This window comes from Siniperca chuatsi, linkage group LG11 (genome assembly GCF_020085105.1).
Source record: "Siniperca chuatsi isolate FFG_IHB_CAS linkage group LG11, ASM2008510v1, whole genome shotgun sequence".
Lineage (NCBI taxonomy): Eukaryota > Metazoa > Chordata > Actinopteri > Centrarchiformes > Sinipercidae > Siniperca > Siniperca chuatsi.
In genome coordinates this window covers 16,732,147-16,753,479 of record NC_058052.1, presented here as the reverse complement: position 1 = coordinate 16,753,479, position 21,333 = coordinate 16,732,147, and the positions used below count along the sequence as shown (strand labels likewise).

Genomic DNA, 21,333 nt, shown 5'->3' with positions numbered 1-21,333 from the left:
TGCCAGTCTGTATAATGACTTATTTTACTTTTGAGTTACTTTAAGTACATTTTGCTGATTATACTTCTGTACTTTCACTTTCACTTTTTACACTGTGGTATTATTTTCAAGAAAGCATGGCTTGTTAATGTATCATACACACTGATCCCTGTTCAGTTATTTGGCTTTTTTGGAAAAATAAGTAAGAAAAAAGTAGAAAAAAAGAAAAATAAGATACAGAAAATAATAAAAATACTAAATTATAATAAAAAGAGTATGTCATTAGTTTTCTACACTCTCTGGTCTTACATTTTTTTTTATCCCTCAACGTGTAAATATATACATATAGTATTATGTTACTGTGTGTGTGTGTGCATATGTAGGCACCTGCATGTTTGGTGTGTGATCTACTCAAACAGACAAAAATTAGACACTAATTGCTAAACTTGTTCCGTCACACATTTTTCTAATCCAGACTTGTATTGAATGAACAAGAACCTGAAAATTCAGTCACAGTCGCATCAATCTATTCTTTGGGGAGGTAGCTCCTGCTGCATAGCACAGCACATCACAGTGGTATACACTCCCTGTGTACGAGGACAGGCTCTATTTCCTTTATGCGAGTCAGATGATGTGATATTATTCCTCCCAGGAGTGGATTGGCTCAGCAACATGAATATCCATTAAAGCCGGCCTATGGAGATGGATGAGGGGAGAGGGGACGAGGCAAACTGGGCCTGCAATCCTTCACTGCGGCTTCACATAATATTGCACTGTCCGCATCAAAAGTGATGAGAGCTCATTTTTGGAGGCAGGCCTGTCCTTGTTATTACTGGCCCTGGAAATCACCTCTACGTTTTCTCCTTCAGAAGCATGCTAGATTAAAATGCCAGGATAACCTCCTCAACTTCCATGACAGGCTTAACTGCCGAACTCTGACGTGCCAGCTCTAAACTGCTTTGAGAAAGCTGCCTTCCACCAAGTGTCATTATCTCTCCGTTATCGGATGGCACTCCTCTCACAGTGTGTGAATAATTCTGTTTGTGCTGGGTTTGGGGAAATGTCAGTGACACTATTGTTTTTACCTTGCCGTTTGATGTAGCTGAGAGAGTCTCCTGAGTGTCTTGAGTTCTTAAACTGATGTTGGATGTATACAGCAAAAACTTAAAGTGAAAAGATAGTGACTGTCAGCTTCTGAGCTATTCCAAGATATTTGTTTGTTAGTTCTTCTTACTAGTGCTATAAAAGTAAATATTTTCTCTCTGTGATATCCTGCCTTAATAAGGGATGTTTCATAGTCAAGTTTAAAGTACGCTGGAATTGTTTTGACTGAAGTGATCCAAGCAATTTCATTATGATGCCACAAAGATATGATTCGCAGATCAAATTTGACATTTTCTATGTCATGTTATGAATCTAAAGTCATTGTACAAATGAATCTGATGCTGCAGTTTTTGTAGAACACCTATGTTACTTTATAATGAACATAAAGCATTTTGAACACTGAGCCTGAAAACATACGATCATACTTTTGAACTCCTCCATCCATCACCACTGAAATATGATGATTACAAACTTTGAACCCTTTTCTCAGCAGCAGGAAAATGTGTAGCCTCCTAAATCTTTACCGTCCATGACCACTGCAGACAAACCTTTATTATTTATGATGATTCAAACCCAAATGGACTCACCCTTTAAAACTTGCTCAGACACAAACAGACGCAATTTTGAAGCAATATGTTGGCTTCTACTCCAAACGTGTCAGACTGATAGACAAGGACATGAGTTTCTGCCAAGCAGGCCCAGTCCTCTTGGAAAAACATACCGCTAGTGCTCTGGACCTTGGTCTACTTCCCAGTTGCACTGGTCATTCTCAGGAAAGTAGCAGAACATAAATCACCCAAAGTGGATAGAGCTTACTGCTAGAATCAGCTATGAAATTCTGGTATTGCTAATGCAGCTACACTATTATTCATTTTCCACCATGATTTGTAGTTGTGGTTCAGGACAACTGAGATGCAGCCTGTGCTTTCCAGTCGTACTTTGTCAGAAGTTGGAGCAGGTTTCTGTAGCCTTCATGGTTTCCAAAGGTGGGAGTCTATCATAGTAATTTAGGATGGGGGTTAGCTGCCAGATGGTTTTGGATATTTTTACAGCAGGATGGATGTTGGGTCCACCAGTTTTCCTCTGTGTCAGTACCCCTTGAAACAAATTGCTCAGTGAGCAGGCAAAATCTGTCTGTGTGAGGGGGCTCGCTACCCTTCATTCTGATGAATAGCTACTAACATGCTGGCAGATGCTGGACAACTTGTCATGCTAAAGGGGACAGGATCAGACCTCAATAAGTCCTTGTAGCTTTGTAATTATTGTATATTACCAGGGATGTTTAAACAAAGATACACAATGTCTCATATTTTAGATGTATGATTTGTATGATACAGCAAGTTAACAAAATTAGATCCAGCACTTCCAGTTGAATATATTTGTCTTGTTGGTTTATGTAGGATCATATATCTTAATCAGGGTGTTTTTTAATAAATTATATTTTGAGTAGACTGTAGATCGTAATTCTAGGGTAACTGATCTCACACAGTAATCATTCAAGATGAAAACATGCCTTAATGCTAGTCTGGTTAATGGCTCCAACAAATTAGATTCCAATTCACTCGGTGGCCAGTTTATCATGCTGGATGACAACACATTCTGAATGGCTTAACAGCTGTGCTACATCACTAAACCTTTCTGTCAGGCATGATCTTAACGGAGCTATACATGCCATGGATTCACTAATATGCAGTGAGAAAACGGGCCACCAGTTATAATCTACACAGCAACATAAAGTGGTGTCCTGTTGGAGGACAGGCTCACACACTGAAACAGCTACCTCCCCTTGTTAGCCATCAGTGGTGGAAGAAGTACTCATATCTTTTACTTAAGTAAAAGTTGCAATACCGCTTTGTACTCTGTTACAAGTAAAAGTCCTACATTCAAGATTTCACTTAAGTAAAACTACAAAAGTATTAACAGCAAAATGTATTTAAGTATTAAAGTAAACGTACTTGTTGGGCAGAATGGTCTCTTTTAGAGAGTTATATATTATTATATATCATTTGACTGGAATATTATTACTAATGCTTTAACACGTAAGCATTTTAACGTTACAGCTAGTGGAGGTGGAGCACATTTTAACTACTTTATATAGTGTTGGATAGTTTAATCTATAGCACAGAGCATATCCTGATTTTACCTGAACTGGCTGTTTATTTTATTGCTTTTGTGTATTTTATGTATTTTATTTCTTTATATTTTGTCTCTATAAATAAAGTTTTATTATTATTTTTTATTATTTTATAAATTGTTCATACATTTTGTTTGTAAAATCTTAATCTGTAAATCTTAAACTCCAGCTGTCAAATAAATGTAGTGGAGTACAAATGTAGTGGAGTACAATATTTCCCTCTGAAATGTACTGGAGTTGAAGTATAATGGATATACTCGAGAGTAAATGTACTTAGTTACAAACATGCAGATTAATGTGTTCGTATAGACAGACATGCACACACGCATCCACATATGCATGCCATGTGGAACCAGTGCCTACGTTAGCATAGCATCACACTGAGGCAAAAGTTAACACCACAGTTTATAGAAACTTATAATGAAGAGATTTATAAAGATTCATGTGCCAAAGCTAGTATGATGACATACTGAAGGTTTCACTGTCTTTACATAGACTTACCACATACACCTTTTAGTATTTTGCATATGAAGATACAACCACACTTTTGATAATCTTATTAATGACAGCACACATCTGTCTTGGAAAAATAAGCAACTCCAGATTCTGGATCAGAATTTCACATACATTCAAGAATCACAGACGTAGCTTTGCCTAGACCTTCGAGGATGATCCCAGTTTTACTTCACTTTTTTTCAGTTTTGGCCAACATTTCTGATTGTACTCAACAAAGTAACTGCTGGTACCTGGGAACACGGCAACACAACGGAGCAAAAATCATGAGAGGTTAGGCAATCGGACAGCTTTTAAACTAGCCAGCAGATTAGCCAGATTATCTAAAGCACTTTTTTGGAGGTAAAACTAAAAGTGTGCCGGAAATGATGGTAATAATTTGTCATTGTCCAGGAAATCTCTGCAGATACAGACAAGTACGGTAGGTCAATGTTTCCCCAGGAAGTCGGTCTGGAAACTGTGATGAATGTTTGGTTCATAATTTTACTGGTTGCTCCCATTTTCTCCTCCAAAAAGGTTTGGCTAACCTGGGAGGTTTTAAAACCTGTATGGTAGTTTGACTGCTAATGTATTGCCCCGTCTGACTCCTTTGTAGCAAGGTGGCTACATTCCCAGATCCCAGCAATTAACTTGGTGAGTATAATGTTTCCATTATCCATAGGAATGCTGGCCAAAACTACGAAAATTAGATCAAGATTGTAACAATTAATGCAGTTGTAAATAACATATTTTGTATGAACTAGATTTTTAGAAAATTGCATATTTATTTCAAGAAACAAATGGAGCACTGCTTCATGGGTCCAACGGGCTGAATTTTCCTTTCACATTGCTGCACTCTCTGGCCTTTATAAGCTCTATGAACATTCTTAACTGAGTCTGACAATACATATTACTGAGCCAGAAGTTATTTTTTTAAGGCAACAATGCAGATGTGCAGATTTTGCTAAATTACTAAAAGGTGTTGTATTGACTAATGCATAAACACGTAAAGTGTAGTGTCAAGTGCGTAGTGCAGTCACTGAAAGTAGGCATGCAACCACTGTTTCTCTGGAGTATTGTTTGACCTGAAACATCACACACACACACACACACACACACACACACACCCACACTGACACACTCATTCCCAGGTACCCTCAATGCTCCAATGCTATTGTGGTGGAAAGAGCTGAACTCCTCTGTCAATTATGGTAAGCTCCATTGGGCCATTGTCTAAACTGTTTTCTCACTCACTGGTGAATCCCGTGATTTATTGTCAACTGCCTCGGCATCAATATACAATTGGGAGATAGTAAGCTGTGATGTCTGAACACAGACTATTATCAGAGTCTCAAAATAGCTCACATTAAGTGCCATTTAGATTATTCATTGCATTGGGCTGTGAGAAGGCCATCATCCCATATGCTGGGATTCCAGTCCTATGGATCTGAGCTTCTATTTACTTCACATTCACTGTCCAACTGAATGAACAGCATGAACCAAACACAGACACAGTGTCACAAATTTTGTGGGTCAGATTGTCCTCCCCTGCCTTACGTCAACTAGATATGAGTCAACTGGATATGAGTGTCAGAGCTATTTTGTTGAACTGACATGCATTTTATCTCTGTTAAAATATCAAGGAGAGCCTCAATTACAGGAAGTAGCGGGTCTTTTGTGGTTTGTACTGGCATCAACGTTCCAGCTCAACCAGAATGAAAAGAGCGAGGTCACTGAAATGCTAGGAAGTCCAAAACAACCTTTTAATCTTTCACTTTGATTTGCTGATTAAGTCACTGCAAACAGACGGAGCAGGTTTCTCTGTCATGATAATGTGAGCGGACAAGTTATTTTGCCATCATAATTTGATTCATAGATAGTTTCTGGCATGTTATGTCGCTGCAGTGCAGGATGATTGGATTGACTGAGTCATTTTGGTCAAACACATGAATTTATCCCAGATTGTTGTGATTTAAAAGTCTGTTTACTTCACCCCCCTCCCTCAGGATAAACATGCATTCAAAACTAAACCTTCAGAATCGGTAGCCATCAAACCATATCATATCTGCTCAGAAAGATGTAATTCTTTGATTATACATTTGTATGCAGTATGTGGTATTTGTTGAGCATATGAGCTGAGTGTTATGTACTGCTGTAAATACATTTGCTTCATTAACAAATACAGGGGAACATAAGGACTGAGTACAGTTAAAATTTTCATGAAAATTTGATTGAAGATTGAATTTTTTTTTAAGTGCAAATAAATAAAGCATTCCCTTTCTTTAGAATATTTAGTGCCTGGAGACCATCGAAAGAAAGCTAAAATATGTCTCTCCATTTGACACCATTTGCAAGTGTTAACACATAACCTTTGGCAGCACTGGCCAACCGCTCCACACCATTTTAGGCATCTTCTGCAGCGGCAGTTCTGAGCTAAGGATTTGGACAGTTGGATAACAGAGATAGGGGAAGAGGGCATGATATTGGATAAAGTGAAATGAACATGTTCACATGTCTGGCGGTGGGATTCTTTATTTGCACACTGTGACCCTGAGATGCAATGTCTCAGGGCTAGCCAATTGTTTGTTTTGTGCCCTCTGATCCATTCGTCTTTCTGATTAAAATAACAAGCATGGTTATATTTTTCCTTGTTTGCATTATACCCTCATGGTAAAGAAAAATATATGTTGAAGTGAATACATTGTTTTATACAACCTGAGTACATTTACTGTAGAATATGTTGTACCATCGCCTGTGTTATTGTTTTGCTTTATGTAGCAGGCATGTGAAAGGACAGTATTAAGATAACCTTGGGAGAGAAAAGCGATAACACAGCCATGGGCACCTGTCCTTCCTGCCATCACTAACCCACTGTGACATTTCGGCTGAGGAACAGCTCAAGCTACAGCACTAACAGCTTATTTGGACTTTTTATACAATACTTGAAGGGATAGCTTTTTTGTTATTGTACTGTTTTCAAAATTGCTTCCTTGGTCAGCTTGTATTGTGACATGCTGTTAACCATTAGACTATGGCGAGGTAATCCTGACAAATCCAATGAACAAATCAAGGATATTAGTGCTGTGATGTGCAGTCGATAATATTTGGCTTCATTAATTCCCATGCCCTGAGATGACATCCAGCCCCTATTAGGTTTGAAATCTCATCCCCTACTCCTCTATACCTCAGCTGTGGCTCAACCAAGCAGCCAAGCAGATAATACGCTCTGAGCTCTGAAACATGTACCATTATAATTAGCTTTGTCAGGTCCTAGCCCCTACAACCCTCATGCAGATAATATGATAATATGTCTTCATAACCGGCTGACCTTACATGCTCAATATTTCTCCCCTTATGAAGATTACATGTCAATAAAGTAATTGAGTCCCGGGGTGTGTGGCAAGTGAAGATTTAGGTTATTGGACTTTTCAGGGCAGTGATGTACGAGCGTTATTATTCTACCCGTCAGAAGATGTGCAGGGGGCTGGGGACAGTCCGAGAGTGTCAGGGGGAAAAGAGAGGAGAGAGAGGGGGAGATAGAGATAAGGCAAAAGAGAAATAGCGGGGAGGGCGTAGAAAGAAATGAAGTGAGCCACAGACAGACACAGAGAAGGGAGAGTGAGGGAGACAGAAATGAAGAGAGGAGGAGGGAGGACCGAGGACCGAGGAGCACAGAAGAGGCAAGATCATTTCTCACAAGGGGGGGACAGATCCACAGTTAATCATTCCCTCATACCTTCATCTCTCTGTCCCCTCCCTCACTCTCTGCATATGAACAGGGGATATGTCATATTAATTAAGAGAAGTAGAGTTACAGTGGAGCCATCCATCTGAAAGGGGCACAGGGAAACCAGAGGGGCAAGAAATATTCTACACAACACAAACTTATCATCGCCTCTGCCTCACACCTGATTGGCTACTGTGGGTTCATCAGTTTAAATTCTGGCAGGAAATGACGGCATGTAATTTGACACAACCATAATTTTGAGCAGCATATGACGTCACCAAGAATACCTTTTTCATCACTTCAACCTTCAAATCAAAAAATTAAAACATTTTCTATAATTATAAGAACCACACACAATCAACATTTCTGTTAATGTGCCAGTGTTAGCCAGTCCTTTGGCAAGAAAGATGTTCTAAAGCCAATATAATACCAATATACAGTATACTGTTTACTTACTGTATACCTGTACTTATATACATGCTGTATGCTATATACAGTATATATGAATAAATGAATACATTAAATACATTTCTACGTCTAGTCAAAAGGATAACTCAAGTAAGTAGCAATTACAGGAATTATGAGTACACATATTGTATATGCATGTATGGATGTATGTATATTCACATATACATTGACCAATAAAAAAACAAAAACACTCATGTTTGGTAAAAAGTATGATATGAATACAATTTACTTGGCTTAGCTTAATTCACTTTTGATTTCACCACACAGTATATACACAAATGTTAATTTTCCTCAATACCCTGTTTCACAACATAAAGTTAAACATAAAATCTCAGATCTTGACGGTTCACGTTTGTAGTGATCTGTACTTTTTAAAATTTCTTTGTAACATATAGTGACAAATTGTGCTAAATGCCATATGTCAAGGTACTGTTTTGTCCAGCATAATTTGACTGTCAGTGCTAGAGACAGAGGAAATGGGATGTGAAAATGAGTGTGGTCGATTGAGGTCCAACAATGAAGGTTACACACATTTTCAGCCATGAGAGAGGCAGCAGCAGGGGACACACAAAGGCAGGGTGGGAGAACAATGTTAAAGGATATTTTACCATGTCCTTTTGGATTAGGCCTGAAGATTGATATCTTCCAGTCAGATGAAGCTCTGATGTGAGTGATCCAGCCCCTCCATCATTGTGACATGCGGCTCTTGGCTAACTCTCATCCGTGTTGATGGGCACACCCTAAGCCACAAGGGCCCTAGCTAACATACCCACCTTCCTCTCTCCTCATCTCTGACTGCCTCACTCTGCCATCTCTGTTCTTTTATTTCTACTGCCCTTCTCCCCTGTTTTCTGTCGCCATGTCATGTCCAATCACTGTTTGGCTGGCCAGGCACTCAGTCGGGCAGGCAGGGAGCAGGAGCCTCAGGTAGAGAACTGCCTAACAGGCGTCAGGATGGGCACTGAAATGACTCTAATAATGGGGTCCCCGTGTGGCCCAGACAGGCCAGTCAGTTAGCAGGGCCAAGATGGGGAGTAATAAGTGTTTGATGTCTGCAGGGGAAGGAAGTGTGAAGGAGTAGAGCCAACCCTGGGCACTCCGGTCAGGCAGGTGCAGCCAGCCAGGGTCTGAGGGGAGCAACTGTGGAACAAGACGTCAGATTAGTATTGATATGTGTCACGCTGGAGGTTGCCAGGCTGTTTGTTTAAGAGAGTGTTTCAGAGTGGTAGCAGCCATGCGGTAATTGATGTCTAGCTCACAAAGAGAAGCTAGAGGACAACCTGGTGCTGAGTGAAAGGCAAGAGCTTTGTGAAACAACCATTGTCAATTTTATGGTTCCTCTCGTAGCTAAATTTGCCAGCCATCTTTGATTTGATGGAAATTGCCACTGACAGGTAGCGAGGTGCCATTTTGTCCACCGATGCATGAAGTCCATCATTGTCTGTGTAGTTGAGTTTAGTTAACATGGCACTTAGCGACTGACATTGCTTTAGAGCCAGCAAAACACTGTCATTGTCATGTCATTTATCTTTTGCTAACCAATTTTTGATGCCTTCCTCACTGAATGCCTCGCTGAGCGCTTCTAGATTTTTACAGTAGGCTTGTTCAGCTCGACAGTTTCGGTGCCCTCCAAGTATAAACTGTATTTCAACCCCTCAACACATTTTAAGCCCTGATATCAGAGGGAATAGGATGCCCAACACCTTCAACTGATAAAGCCACTGCTGTCCTTTCTAGTACGGCTATCTAGTAACAAGCGACTTCCCTTTGAACAGTTTTATGTGGTTGTAATTGACCTGACAATGGGGTTCATTATGTAGTCCCTTTCATGCTGTTTTGCCTGATAATTATTATTTAATGTGTTCGGATGGAGATCATCATTAATTCATCCCTTCCTCCAATGTCAAAGAGATGAACAGTGAAGTTATCACTCTCTGGTGATTAATATTATGCTCTTTTGTTATTGAATCCTGTCCCAGTGATTAAACCTTCATTGAGTGACTCACCAGCCGCTCTTATTAACGGCACCATTACCGAACACAGCCAAACCTCTAATAGCGATTTTCACTTTTTCTTTCTTTATTTCGGTCAGAGGTTTGAACCACTTATCTGTGCTTTTCTTTTAATTAGAAATCCTGGGTGTAATGAAGAACACAATCGATCAGTGTCAGGCCGTGTGGTGTGCATGTGTGGTGATTTGTGATCCACATGTTGACGGAGAAAATGAGCGCTTATGATTACTGGCGTCATTAGTGGTTTCATGTGCCCTTAAGGGTAGACGAACCCTTTCAAAAACTCTAGCAGTAAATAACCAACTTGTTATTATTGTGCTTACAGGAGAGTTTTTGTTTTTTCATATGCAAGGAGTGTGTTGTCAGTGAGTTGGCTAGATGATAGTAGATGCCTTGAGAAAGGCGCTACAAGGGGACTTTGTAGGACTGTGTAAATTGTCTTAGTCCCCCGCCTTAAACCTCCCTCCTCTTATCTCTAGACTCCAGAGCTACTGTAACCAGTGTTCTCTCCTGGCCCTATGTGGAATAAATGTCACTGAAATTAATTTCACCATTTTTTTTTCATTAGACCCCCCACAACGGTAATCTCTTTCTTCAGTCAAAATTTATGTGCCCCAGAATTCAATTTCCTTCTCATCCTCATAAGATGGAAGTACAAAGACTGATAGGCATTCATCTCATTATAACTGTAATTCACCCATCAATGAATAATGCCATCCTCAATTTATAGTGTTTGATTATAGCCATTTAGTGAACTGACAGTGATGGAGTGTCATTTTTCATACGCAACCAATGTTGCCGATAAGCTCAAAACATAACTGATACATGCAGTATGCATTCCACTGGAATGTCTAATTATTGATTAATATGTTTTATTCTATATATTAATGACATTTATTCTGTCTATATTGACCTTAGTTACACAGCTGGCTTCGTCAATAATAGTAGCTCTCGGTTCCTGAAGCATATAAAAAAACACACAGAATGTGTTATTGTTGCACTTTAAGGAGAATCATGTGGCAAAATCAACCTGATATTGATCAGAGCTGGTTGAGCCACGACCCAGCAACCTTCCCCTGACAGCCTATCAGCCTGTGGCAATAGCAAATCTTTCAACTCTCCATCCCCACACACACACACACACACACACACACACACACACAAACAAACACACTCCCACTTTTTCCTTTTGGCCCTCTGTGTGTGTGTGTTGTTTTTATCTGAGTCATGCACACTGTTCCTAAATCTCTCCCCTCTCTCTTTCGGTATCAATTTTGGACTCTTTCACCCCAATAATTTAACACTCCACACCTAACTATGAAGTCAAATGAAAATGAAATTTTGCACTGCAACAATGGAAGTAAAAATACAATACATCACAATTACTTAAAGCTCAAGAATGTGTTTGTATACATTGTGTGTTAGTATATATACTGTGGTGGAGAAACATCATGTTTGAATGGGTGACAGACTAACCACTGACTGACAGGAAGTATACAACATGCCAGGCTGCCTGGTGAGAAGTATTTGGAAAGTCTGACGTCCAAGCCTCATCAAATGTCAACAGAGAAAGCAACAGATATGTTGTCTTTCTCCATGATGGACAGGCATATCATTATGGGGGCTTGTTAAGCCAAGACTGTAAATTATTATCAATTCAGCAATTGATAGCTAATACCTTTCCTTATATTTCTATGAAATGGCACCATGTACTGTATATAAGCGTGTATGTTTTTGTATTCATTTAAAGCTACTGGATGTTTTACTGTCCTGCATGCCTTGCTATGCACTCTTTGCTCGTTAGAATACTTCTTTTGTTGTAGGCAGTATAATCCCCTCCTTCCTGTCTTTCCTGCCCTCCTTCCATCCCTCTTTCTCTCTGCCTTCTCCCCAGCCTCTGCCTGGGTGAAAAATGGGGTGCATTTCCCTGATGGCCTGTGTGGATGTGGAGAGTATAAATGGCTAATGAATTACAGATGAACATTGACGCAAATTAATCTTCCTGATGTCCCAGGGTTATATGGCAGCTATTTAAAAGTTGAATCAATACGTTGAAGTTGAGAACATGCAGGCGCTGCAGTTGTTTGGCTGCAGTAAACAGCCAGGAGGGGAACAGGGAAGGCCTGAGCCCAGGGCATGTATCATAATGACAGCTATTTATGTTTAATGGACTAAATATTTTTTATTGGGAGAGGACAAATGTCACTTAAATTTTTTGAAGTTACACATAGGAGTTTTGTTTGAGACCCAAGAGGGATGGGTGACACCTCAGCTGTTAAAATGCTTAAGTAATTGACAGAGTCTATTAGTAGAGAAAAGATGGAGAAAGGATGGATTTAGTTTCAACATGTCATATTAAGCCTTCACTTCTTTTGTGAGAAATGTGTATCATAAAAATTATATCAAGATGGTCCTCATGTTGGTGCCATCAATGTTTTACTCAAGTGACGCTCCCTCTTGCTCTATTATTTTCACTACTACCCTCTCTCTTGCACTCTCCACACACACACACACACACACACATATATATATATATATATATATATATATATATATATATATATATATATATATATATACTGTAGCCTTTGTTTGTTTAAATGTGTAGGTTAAATCTGTTTGTGTCTGTGTGTAAATTCCAGTACAAAACATTATAGCACACTGTTTTCAGTACAAAAAATACTCATGATACTCAACAGAAAATGAAGCAAAAATTTGGTAAATCAAGTGATAGGAAATGTTTCAATGCAGTAATACAACAGAAGCTTTTAGATTAGATTAGATTAGATTAGATTAGATTAGATTAGATTATATTAGATTATGTGCTGCATGAACCGAGCCTTAGATTCCATTCCTGCTGGCATCTGTTGTCCGAATTGAGCCCAGCTTTAGTCGCATAATTGACTTCATTGGGCATTTGATTGGCCTCCACCGTCCTGACTCTGTGAAATCAAGCACAGAGCAAATGCATATTCCAATATTCAAAAAGAGTTGCTTGGCACCGTCACTGTTCATCTCTTTATCTTTGGAAATATTTAACAGGTACTTTCAAGAAAAATATACAAATTAGCAAATGCACACACACTGACACACATATCCAGCATACCAATAGTAAGTGAAACAATTCCGTTTCTCTCCATGGCAATGAGTTGTGTGTGCCAAAACGCCTCTCAGTAGGCTGAATCACAGTCCACTGGCTGTTGGTTTATGGGACGCAGGGGGGTTATCTATCTGCAGGCCTCCCTATAGAGAGGAGGTGGCGACTCCATCTCATGACGTTGGCCTGAACTGATAAAAGGACAGCCGGAGATGGATTGTGTCCACAATAATAGCCCTGGCTCACAGCAGCCTACGCCCCAAGCTCATAAGTCACTCTCGCACTAACTCTTATGGATACCTGCCCCGAGCACCATCTGACCCCATCCCCCACCTGCCCGGCAGTGTTATTTCAGCCTTTGGAGATAATACAGAAAGTGTAATTGCCTTGTTAATTGGCTTTTTTCTCTCATTGCATTTTTCCCTGATGGATGGCAACACTGATGGAATTGTTGGCTAAGTGGCCAAACTAGATGGTGGGACAGAAAAGGAGAGGAGGCAAAAAATACAGCAAATGAGGAATCAGAGAGAGCAAATAAGAGAGTAAAGAGTGTAGAGAAGGAGAAAGACAGAGTGGAAGCAGTTGAGACGAGAGAGGAGGATATATGTGAAAGGGAGACAGGACGAGAAACTAGGAGTGGAGGGAGTGGATTCATGCCGAGAATAGATAACCTTGATGTTAAAAGCTACATCCGTCGGATGTGTCTTTCTGTGACATATTGATGGCCCTTGAAAAGAGTCAAGCTGATTGTATGCAGGGAACAATCATTAAACCCACTCCATCTCCCTCATCTCTCTGACTCTCTCTCTTTTAAGTGTGTGTGTGTGCATGCATGCACAATTGTGTGTGTGCTGATTAAATGCGAGTTTTTAAGCAGGCTATGTGAGTTAATATGGCTACAGCTATACACTCAGATGAACAGAAGCCCTAGTTGTAGTGTTTGAGATGAATTTAAACAAATAATCTGCAGTACCACAATATGGACAAAGTATTCATTTGACAAACAAAATGTTTTCATTTATTTTTAGAAGTGCAGTCCATGCATGTAAAATTGACTGTTGGATCTCAATAATATTGCAATAGCAACTATTAGGAACTACAGTGCTGACAAGCTTTCAGTATCTCAATGTCACTACCTGACTGGTACCTCTCCAGTACCCCACCCAGTGACAGAGTAGGCCACTGTCCTGTCTTAGAGTGTTCACACCCCAGAAAGCATTATTATTATTGCGTTACTACTTTAAAATTTGCTTTTGCACTTGGCACATTCAGAAAATTGTACCTTGACCTTTTCTCTTGTCAGGTGACAGCATCTCTTCAGCTGGCAAAGACAAACTTATGTTAAGGTAGAAAAATACCTGGATCTCCACAATCCATACTCCCAGCATTAATGTCAAGATATGAAAAGAAATATAAAAAAGTGAAGTAGTCAAGTGAAGTAGTACTCCTGAATCTAAATCTGCACTCCAGATTAATATATTAGTAATATATTATATGGTAGAAAAGGTTTCAGTCGTAGTCATCTGGACACTGTTTTCAGAATCAAGACGTTTCAGCTCCCATCCGGAAGTCATTCTCAATTGTGAAAAAAATTGGACGGGAACTGGAAATTTAAACTACTCTGAGTTACATAAGCCCTGCCCTCAGGAAGGAATCTGCCTGAGTATCTGTTAAGCTATGCTTAATATGCTGTGTAGTCCTGTAGACGTGCCACATCACAGTTCTCTACAGTCTTACTAGCACGGGTCTAAAGACCCAAACCCGGCCCGTACCCACGTAATTAAGACCAGACCGTCAGAAGCTGACTTGTACTGCAAAATTTGAGACTCAAACTGGACCCAATATTATTTTTCCTTATTTCATCCTTTTGTAACCCTTAACTTGCTGGGCTAATGCAAAGCCTTGGACACACTCTCTTGGGCATTGCAAATCTACTTGCAACACATGACGCAACTGTAGTGACTGACACTGTATAGATCAACAACTTGTAAACCTCTGTTTATGTATTATGGTCATTTTGTACAATAAGGCAGTAAAGTATCACTGATTGCACCTTTTACAGAACTCACATTCTGCAGGGATTGGTTTAGTGGCCTTAGTAATTTACATAGCTGATTTCTGCCCGACCCTTATTGATTATACTTGATAAAGAAAAATTATATATTCACAAGGAAAAAAAACTTTTGTTACCATATGTGTTGATTTGATAGCGGAGCACTGTACATAGGACGCTTTGCACAGCTGGCTTACTCACACTGTGGCAGAGTGGCCCATCAAGCCCCCGTAGAGAGGACACATGCTTTGGGTAATCAGCTCTGTAAAGACCAGACTGTCTGACGATGAACCTACACTGCAACATTCACCAAGAGGAAGATACAAGATACAAGACTGTACAGCCCTTTAATAAAGACAAGAGGGTAAGCTACTCCCCTTAAAAACAACAAGGTGCTGTGTGACATATGCAGAACAAAGGCCTGATTGTTCCTCCACCAGGGCATGATGGAAACATTAGCCTCCACATCGCTTTGTTAATCTGTCACTTTAATGGCTGCTCCCACTGTTCTCACTGTGTGCTGTGTTTGTGTGCATGAGATGAAAGTGTGAATGGGTTTGTGATAATGTGTATATGGTTGAGAGAGTGGGTGTTGATTCAAGTGTGCTCATCCATAGCTTAGGATACACAGAGGCTATTGTAGACTACTGGGTTTGGCACTGTACCACTTGTTATTAAGTATCAGTTCATCAGGCAGAACCCCATAGGCGTGAGCGAGGCCTCAGAAGGCGTTATGTAAGAGTGAGTGTGGCATAGTTATTCCCTTCTCTATCGCCAACCACCCCATCTTTCTTCGCATTTCTCTCGTAATAAGAGCAAGCTCTCGCTGTGAAGGGAATGCAGTGAACTGGAATGTGTGTATGCACAAAACACACTGCTTAATGTAATGCCGAAATGTATCTAGAGCTTGAGCCAGGTTGCACAGAAAATTAAGACACATTCACCCACTGGGAAACAGACCTCATCCCTGTTCTGCTCTTTCCCTTAATTTACTCTTCCTCTTGTCCTTTGATCACAGATATAGCTTCTTTTTTTAAGCGCTGTTGGAGAGTTACAGGTCGTCACCAGAGCTTACTGATTGGTGCTGGAGAATCTCAGAATGTGTTCCCTCCAATCCTTCTCAGTCCCCACGGGCTAGTGACGAGTTCAGCAGAGTGTGAAGGCTTGAGGGGCCTTTAGCTTTAGTTCCTTCATCTGTGAAGGTTATCTCTGAAAGGCTTTGGTTGCAACCTACAAATATATCCCCTCTAGGTAATGTCTTATAGGAGCCTTGGTTCTGGTACCTCAGTGGGTAATCTCTTTAAGGGCCCCACTCCTGGAGAGAGTGAGTTTCTCGCCGGGTAAGCTGTGAATATGTGAAAGGCCCCGGCACCCATGTGATCAGAGCGCTATGAGACACCCCGAGTCCTGTTGTGTCAAGCCCAGTCTCCAGCCGTGGCACCTATATCCCCAGGCAAATCACAGCAGCTGGAATCTCCCCCCGCTCCCCCAACTTCTTCACCGTTAGAGAAGCACACACACACACACATCCGCACACAAACACACACGTATATATATCCCTCACTCACCGGGGAAGCAGGCAGGCATGGAGCTGGTCCCGGATTTTATCGGAGGTGACAGCTCCTCACACTTCAGTGTTTGGATCACCTCAAGTAGCTGGGCTATGAGGGGAAATGAGCACTGCTCCACTACAAAGTCCAGATTTAGATTGACTGAGCTTGTCCTCGGGCCTGTGGGCTGCTGCTGCTGCTGTTGCTGTACTGCTTCTCCGCCTGACAGAACACCCACTACTGCTGCGAGGGACTGGTGTGTGTGTGTGTGTGTGTGTGTGTGTGTGTGTGTGTGTGTGTGTGTGTGTGTGTGTGTGTGTGTGTGTGTGTGTGTGTGTGTGTGTGTGTGTGTGTGTGTGTGTCTGTCTGTGTATGCCTGCGTACTCATATGTACGCGTGTGTGTGTGTGACTTGGTAGAGCCTACTTTGAAGAGTCAGAGAGAGTGGGGGAAAGAGAACGATGTGTCAGGTTTGGTTAGAATTGAGGGTGGCATCAGAATATGCTTGGCACTAATATGGCACCAGTATCTCTGTCCCCGTCTCTGCTTTCTGTCACTTAGTTGCCATTCTCTCTCCGCCCTTGACAATGTCTCTTTGGATTATGTGATTGGACTTAGCGCTTGGAGCACCCCTCATCCCTCTGCGACACCGCCTCTCCCATAAGTCTTTCCTTTCCTGCCCTGTCTCTAGCCTAGTCCCCCTCCTCCTATAATGCACTTGATGTCTATTTAAAAAGCCTGGCGAAAGCTGGATCTGTTCTGCTGTCAGAGGATCATTGACAGCACAAATGCCACTTGTCCTTGCCTCATTTGGCGAGAGGTGACACCTAGCTGCAGCCCGCCACATTCATCAAGTGGCAGTGGGAGCGCTGTGACATCAGAGCCAGAGCAGACCCGCCACAGAGCTCTGGGCTGCCCTCTCCCTGGCCGGGAACACCTCTCATTACAACAAGAAAGCACTGCTGGCCATCTTGGATTCATCCTCTGAAGTGCATAGAGGGCATGTGGCTTATTTTTCAGGATTCTGGTAAAATTATTTCTGTAAATGTAATTCCAAGAGCTTACCTTTGCTGAACTTACACTACTGTAAAATCGGTATAAAACATATGTTAACCTCTTTGATAGAATAATTGCAGATATTTTCCTTTGTTGTGATGAACTTTAATAGCATATGGACTTTCTTTGCTAGTATGACTAGTTTCAGCAGTTTAATCTCAATTGAAATCAAGAGAACTATTCTATTTTAACTTCCTCCATTGACTGGGAATAATAAGAGAGAAAACCAAAGTCCTCTCCAAAGCTACAGGCTGCTCTTGATCAGGATTTTTCAGAAAGCAAATCAAATGAAACGTTGATGTCTTAATTTAGTGCGCCATGGCAAGATAATTGCATAAGTGTAGTAGCAAGTTCTCAACTCCAAAAATGGATCCTTATTATCTAGTGTGTTTTATTAGCCTATTACATGCACATGCACAAATAGACATAGACGTGCCACACCCATGCCGGCTGATAGTTAAATAATTGCTTGCTGTGATGGTTCAGTGTGTGTGTGTGTGTCTGAGTGTGGGTGGCTGTGAGCTTGACCCAGTCCCTGTTCAGTCCACACAGCAGTAAACAAACACGGTTTTGTTTAAATTCAGTTTTTCTTACTAAACGTACTTGTACCTGTATTCTTACAAACTTATTGAATGCATTTACTACCTCATAATAGCCTTTTTTTCAATGTTTTTAAACCTGCATTATTCTGTGATTACATCAGTTACATCAGAGTATTATCTTGTAGTCTTACTTGTGATGCGGCCATTATTAGAGACCTAGTTTGAGAATGTCGGGTACATTATAACTACTTTCAGTAATATATTACAGTATATGAATACATCCAAATGAGCTTTTATGACTGTGCTACGAGCAAATAAACTTGACTTACTAGTTCTGTCAAAACAATGCCCTGTGTTGCTACGAACTCTTTGTTCAATGAGGAAGAGCCTCACCAATATTCACACTTTTACACAATATGTACATGTTCCAGCAATCAAAGAGGCCTGTATTTTCAATTATGATCGTTTTACACAGTGCTTCCCAACCTTTTTGGCTCGTGACCCCTTAAAACAAAAAGCACTTCTCTGTCTTTGTGTCCTTGCCACTGCTTTTCACCAGATGCCTATGTCAGTCTTTGTTTCTGCTTTCCTATCTTGCTGATCATCTGGCAACCCCTCAGATTTACCCCCACAGGTTGAGAACACTGCTACTCATCATATGTATACTCATCATATATACATACTCATATGTGAATATGGCTCAAATTTCTATCATTAAGAAATTACTGGTTGGTGAATGCCTAGATGGGAGTTTGTCTGTCTGTCACTGAAATATTCCAAGAGATACATCACAAATGGTCACTGCATATTGATGATACATTTACATAAATATAGTCAGGAGTGAACATGATCAAAAAGTCTAGATATATTTTAGTCTCTAATGCTAAATGGTGTAAAAGGAGGTGAATACATTGAAATTTAATTTTTCTTCCTAGTTTTTAATAATAAATGTTTTCTTATTTATTTTCAAAACTACATGCATGGCCCACACCTTACCTGACTCTCTCGCATTCTGTTTTTAGGGGTATTTGCCAAGTGTCGCTACGTCTACTATGGCAAGCACTCAGAAGGCAACAGATTCATCCGAAACGACCAACTCTGATGGACGGCTGGTCAGGCGTAAAGAAGAACATGAATGACAATGGATGTTAACAGAAGGAAAGAGGATCAAATCAATCTCTTATTTATTAAAACCACTGGTGATATTTGAGTCGCCTGATCTCCCACTGGAAAAAGATTTAAACTTCATCAAAAGATGTTTTTATAGTTATGTAAGGGGAATATTTTTAAGTTTTTAAAGTTTGTATTCCAGCCCCATAGATATGGCCTCCTCTGCTGAGCTGGGTCTGCCTCTGCCTCCCTGTCTGTCAAAGTCAGTGATGACACTCCCACTGACATGATTGCCTGTAAGCATCAGCAACCGCACAACTCCAGACACACACATGCAAGGACAGTCTTTCTCTATCTCTCTTTCTCTCACACACACACAGTGACAAACATACCTAGCAAATTGCATCCTTTTCTTTGACAGCCAAGATAGATCACCCGTCCACTACCACCACTAATCAAGGGTGAAAGGGGTGACGGTCACACACCTGGGGTCTGACATGGACTCATTTCTGTCATTCTCACGCTCTCTCTCTCTCTCTCTTTTACACACACACTCTTACACACATACTCTAACTGCTGTTTAAAACATTAAGACATCACAAAGAGTTTAGCAGAACAAAGTTTATACAGCCTGGTTAAACATTCCTAAGATCAGTCTGCCATGTTTAGTTTGCGGCAGAATGCTTTTCCTTCTTTTGTTTGAATGAACTTTATTGAATGAATTTTATCTTTGTGTCTCTGTCTGTCTGATAGCTGAGCAATGATTCATTCAGTTTCTGTTGCAAGTGTGTATGTGTTAGCACATGTGTCATTTTCTGGAAGAGATGTGTCAAAGTTTTTAAAGTCAAAAACATTCCATATCAGCTTTAATGAAGAACACAATTATAACCAAGTATGCTTTCCAGGTCTCTCATTATATTTTATTTTCTCATGTTGTTTTGCCTTTCCCAGTTTGCGTCTTCAACCTTAAACTTCACTTGTCATAAATGTGTGTTTCAATGCATTTTATAATACTTAAATAATCATCATGGTTTTGCAGTGTTTATCATGATTTTTAGTGCCTTATCACAACAACCTAAGGAAAAGTGCTGTCATTCTTTAATATCTAATTTAAAGTTCTCCAGGCAACCTTCCAATATGAAATTTTGATATGAATGAATGATGTGATATGGCTTATCTGATGTGAAATTGCATTAGATGGATGTCTTCAAGTGATTAAAAGGGTTTAACTAACATGTGTCTCTTGTCAAATTGATACAGAGCTTAAGGTATTCTTGTGCTTTCACATTTATTCCTTCTGCCACTGCAATACACTGTTTCGTAATGATCAAATGTCCATCACACGATTACATTTTCCTGTGTAAAGCCTATGGAGCCAATCCACATTTTAATAGCCATATGCTCGTCATTACACAAATCTCAAATTGACTGACAAAACCCATGTCAAGTCATGAGTCTTGATTACATTACCTACTTCTTCAGAAGTGAAATAGCTGAATAAACCATGGTGATGAGAGAGAGAGGAGAGACTTGCTGTATTTGGGATTTGAAAGAAAGCATGTTGAGCTTCAGTCCAGTGCGTCAATCATCCACAGACAGATGAAGGAAAGGTCAGAGATAGCCTCATGCAATGTTTGTCCACTTTGTCTGTATCTGTTTATTTCTTACTTCTATTTAGCTTAAACATTTGTGCTTGTTTACAAGATTGTGTGCATATGAGAGTATGCGTGCATGCTTGCATGTGTTTACACACCACTTTCTACAGGACTGTGTGACCATATTCCAGCTGACATGCTGTTCAGGAGCCTGGTCACTAGTGCCGGCGTTTCAAAATGACAAGGTTTATTTGTCTGTGTTTTGATATGCTCAGAGGAAACTGGGGCTGACAGCCGGAGGAGGCAGGAAGAGGGGAGCCACAACAAGTTCCCCCCCGCACGACACAAAATGTCATCTTTCCCCTGGCTGCGGCGCGCGCCCAGCCATCCTGCTGAAAAGAGCAGACATTTAAAA

At 40.5% G+C, this 21,333-nt stretch overlaps 1 protein-coding gene across 3 annotated transcripts in view; it reads left to right on the top strand.

Moving 5' to 3' along the window:
• Window positions 1–20,556, top strand: part of lrmda (leucine rich melanocyte differentiation associated) — a 206,905-nt gene extending 186,349 nt beyond the window's left edge. For all 3 annotated transcript variants that reach the window (XM_044214272.1, XM_044214270.1, XM_044214271.1), the window contains one exon: window positions 19,236–20,556. In XM_044214272.1, the coding sequence (XP_044070207.1) occupies window positions 19,236–19,352 (117 nt within the window). In that variant the 3' untranslated portion in view covers window positions 19,353–20,556. The remainder of the gene's footprint in view (window positions 1–19,235) is intronic.
• Window positions 20,557–21,333: the final 777 nt, after the last annotated feature.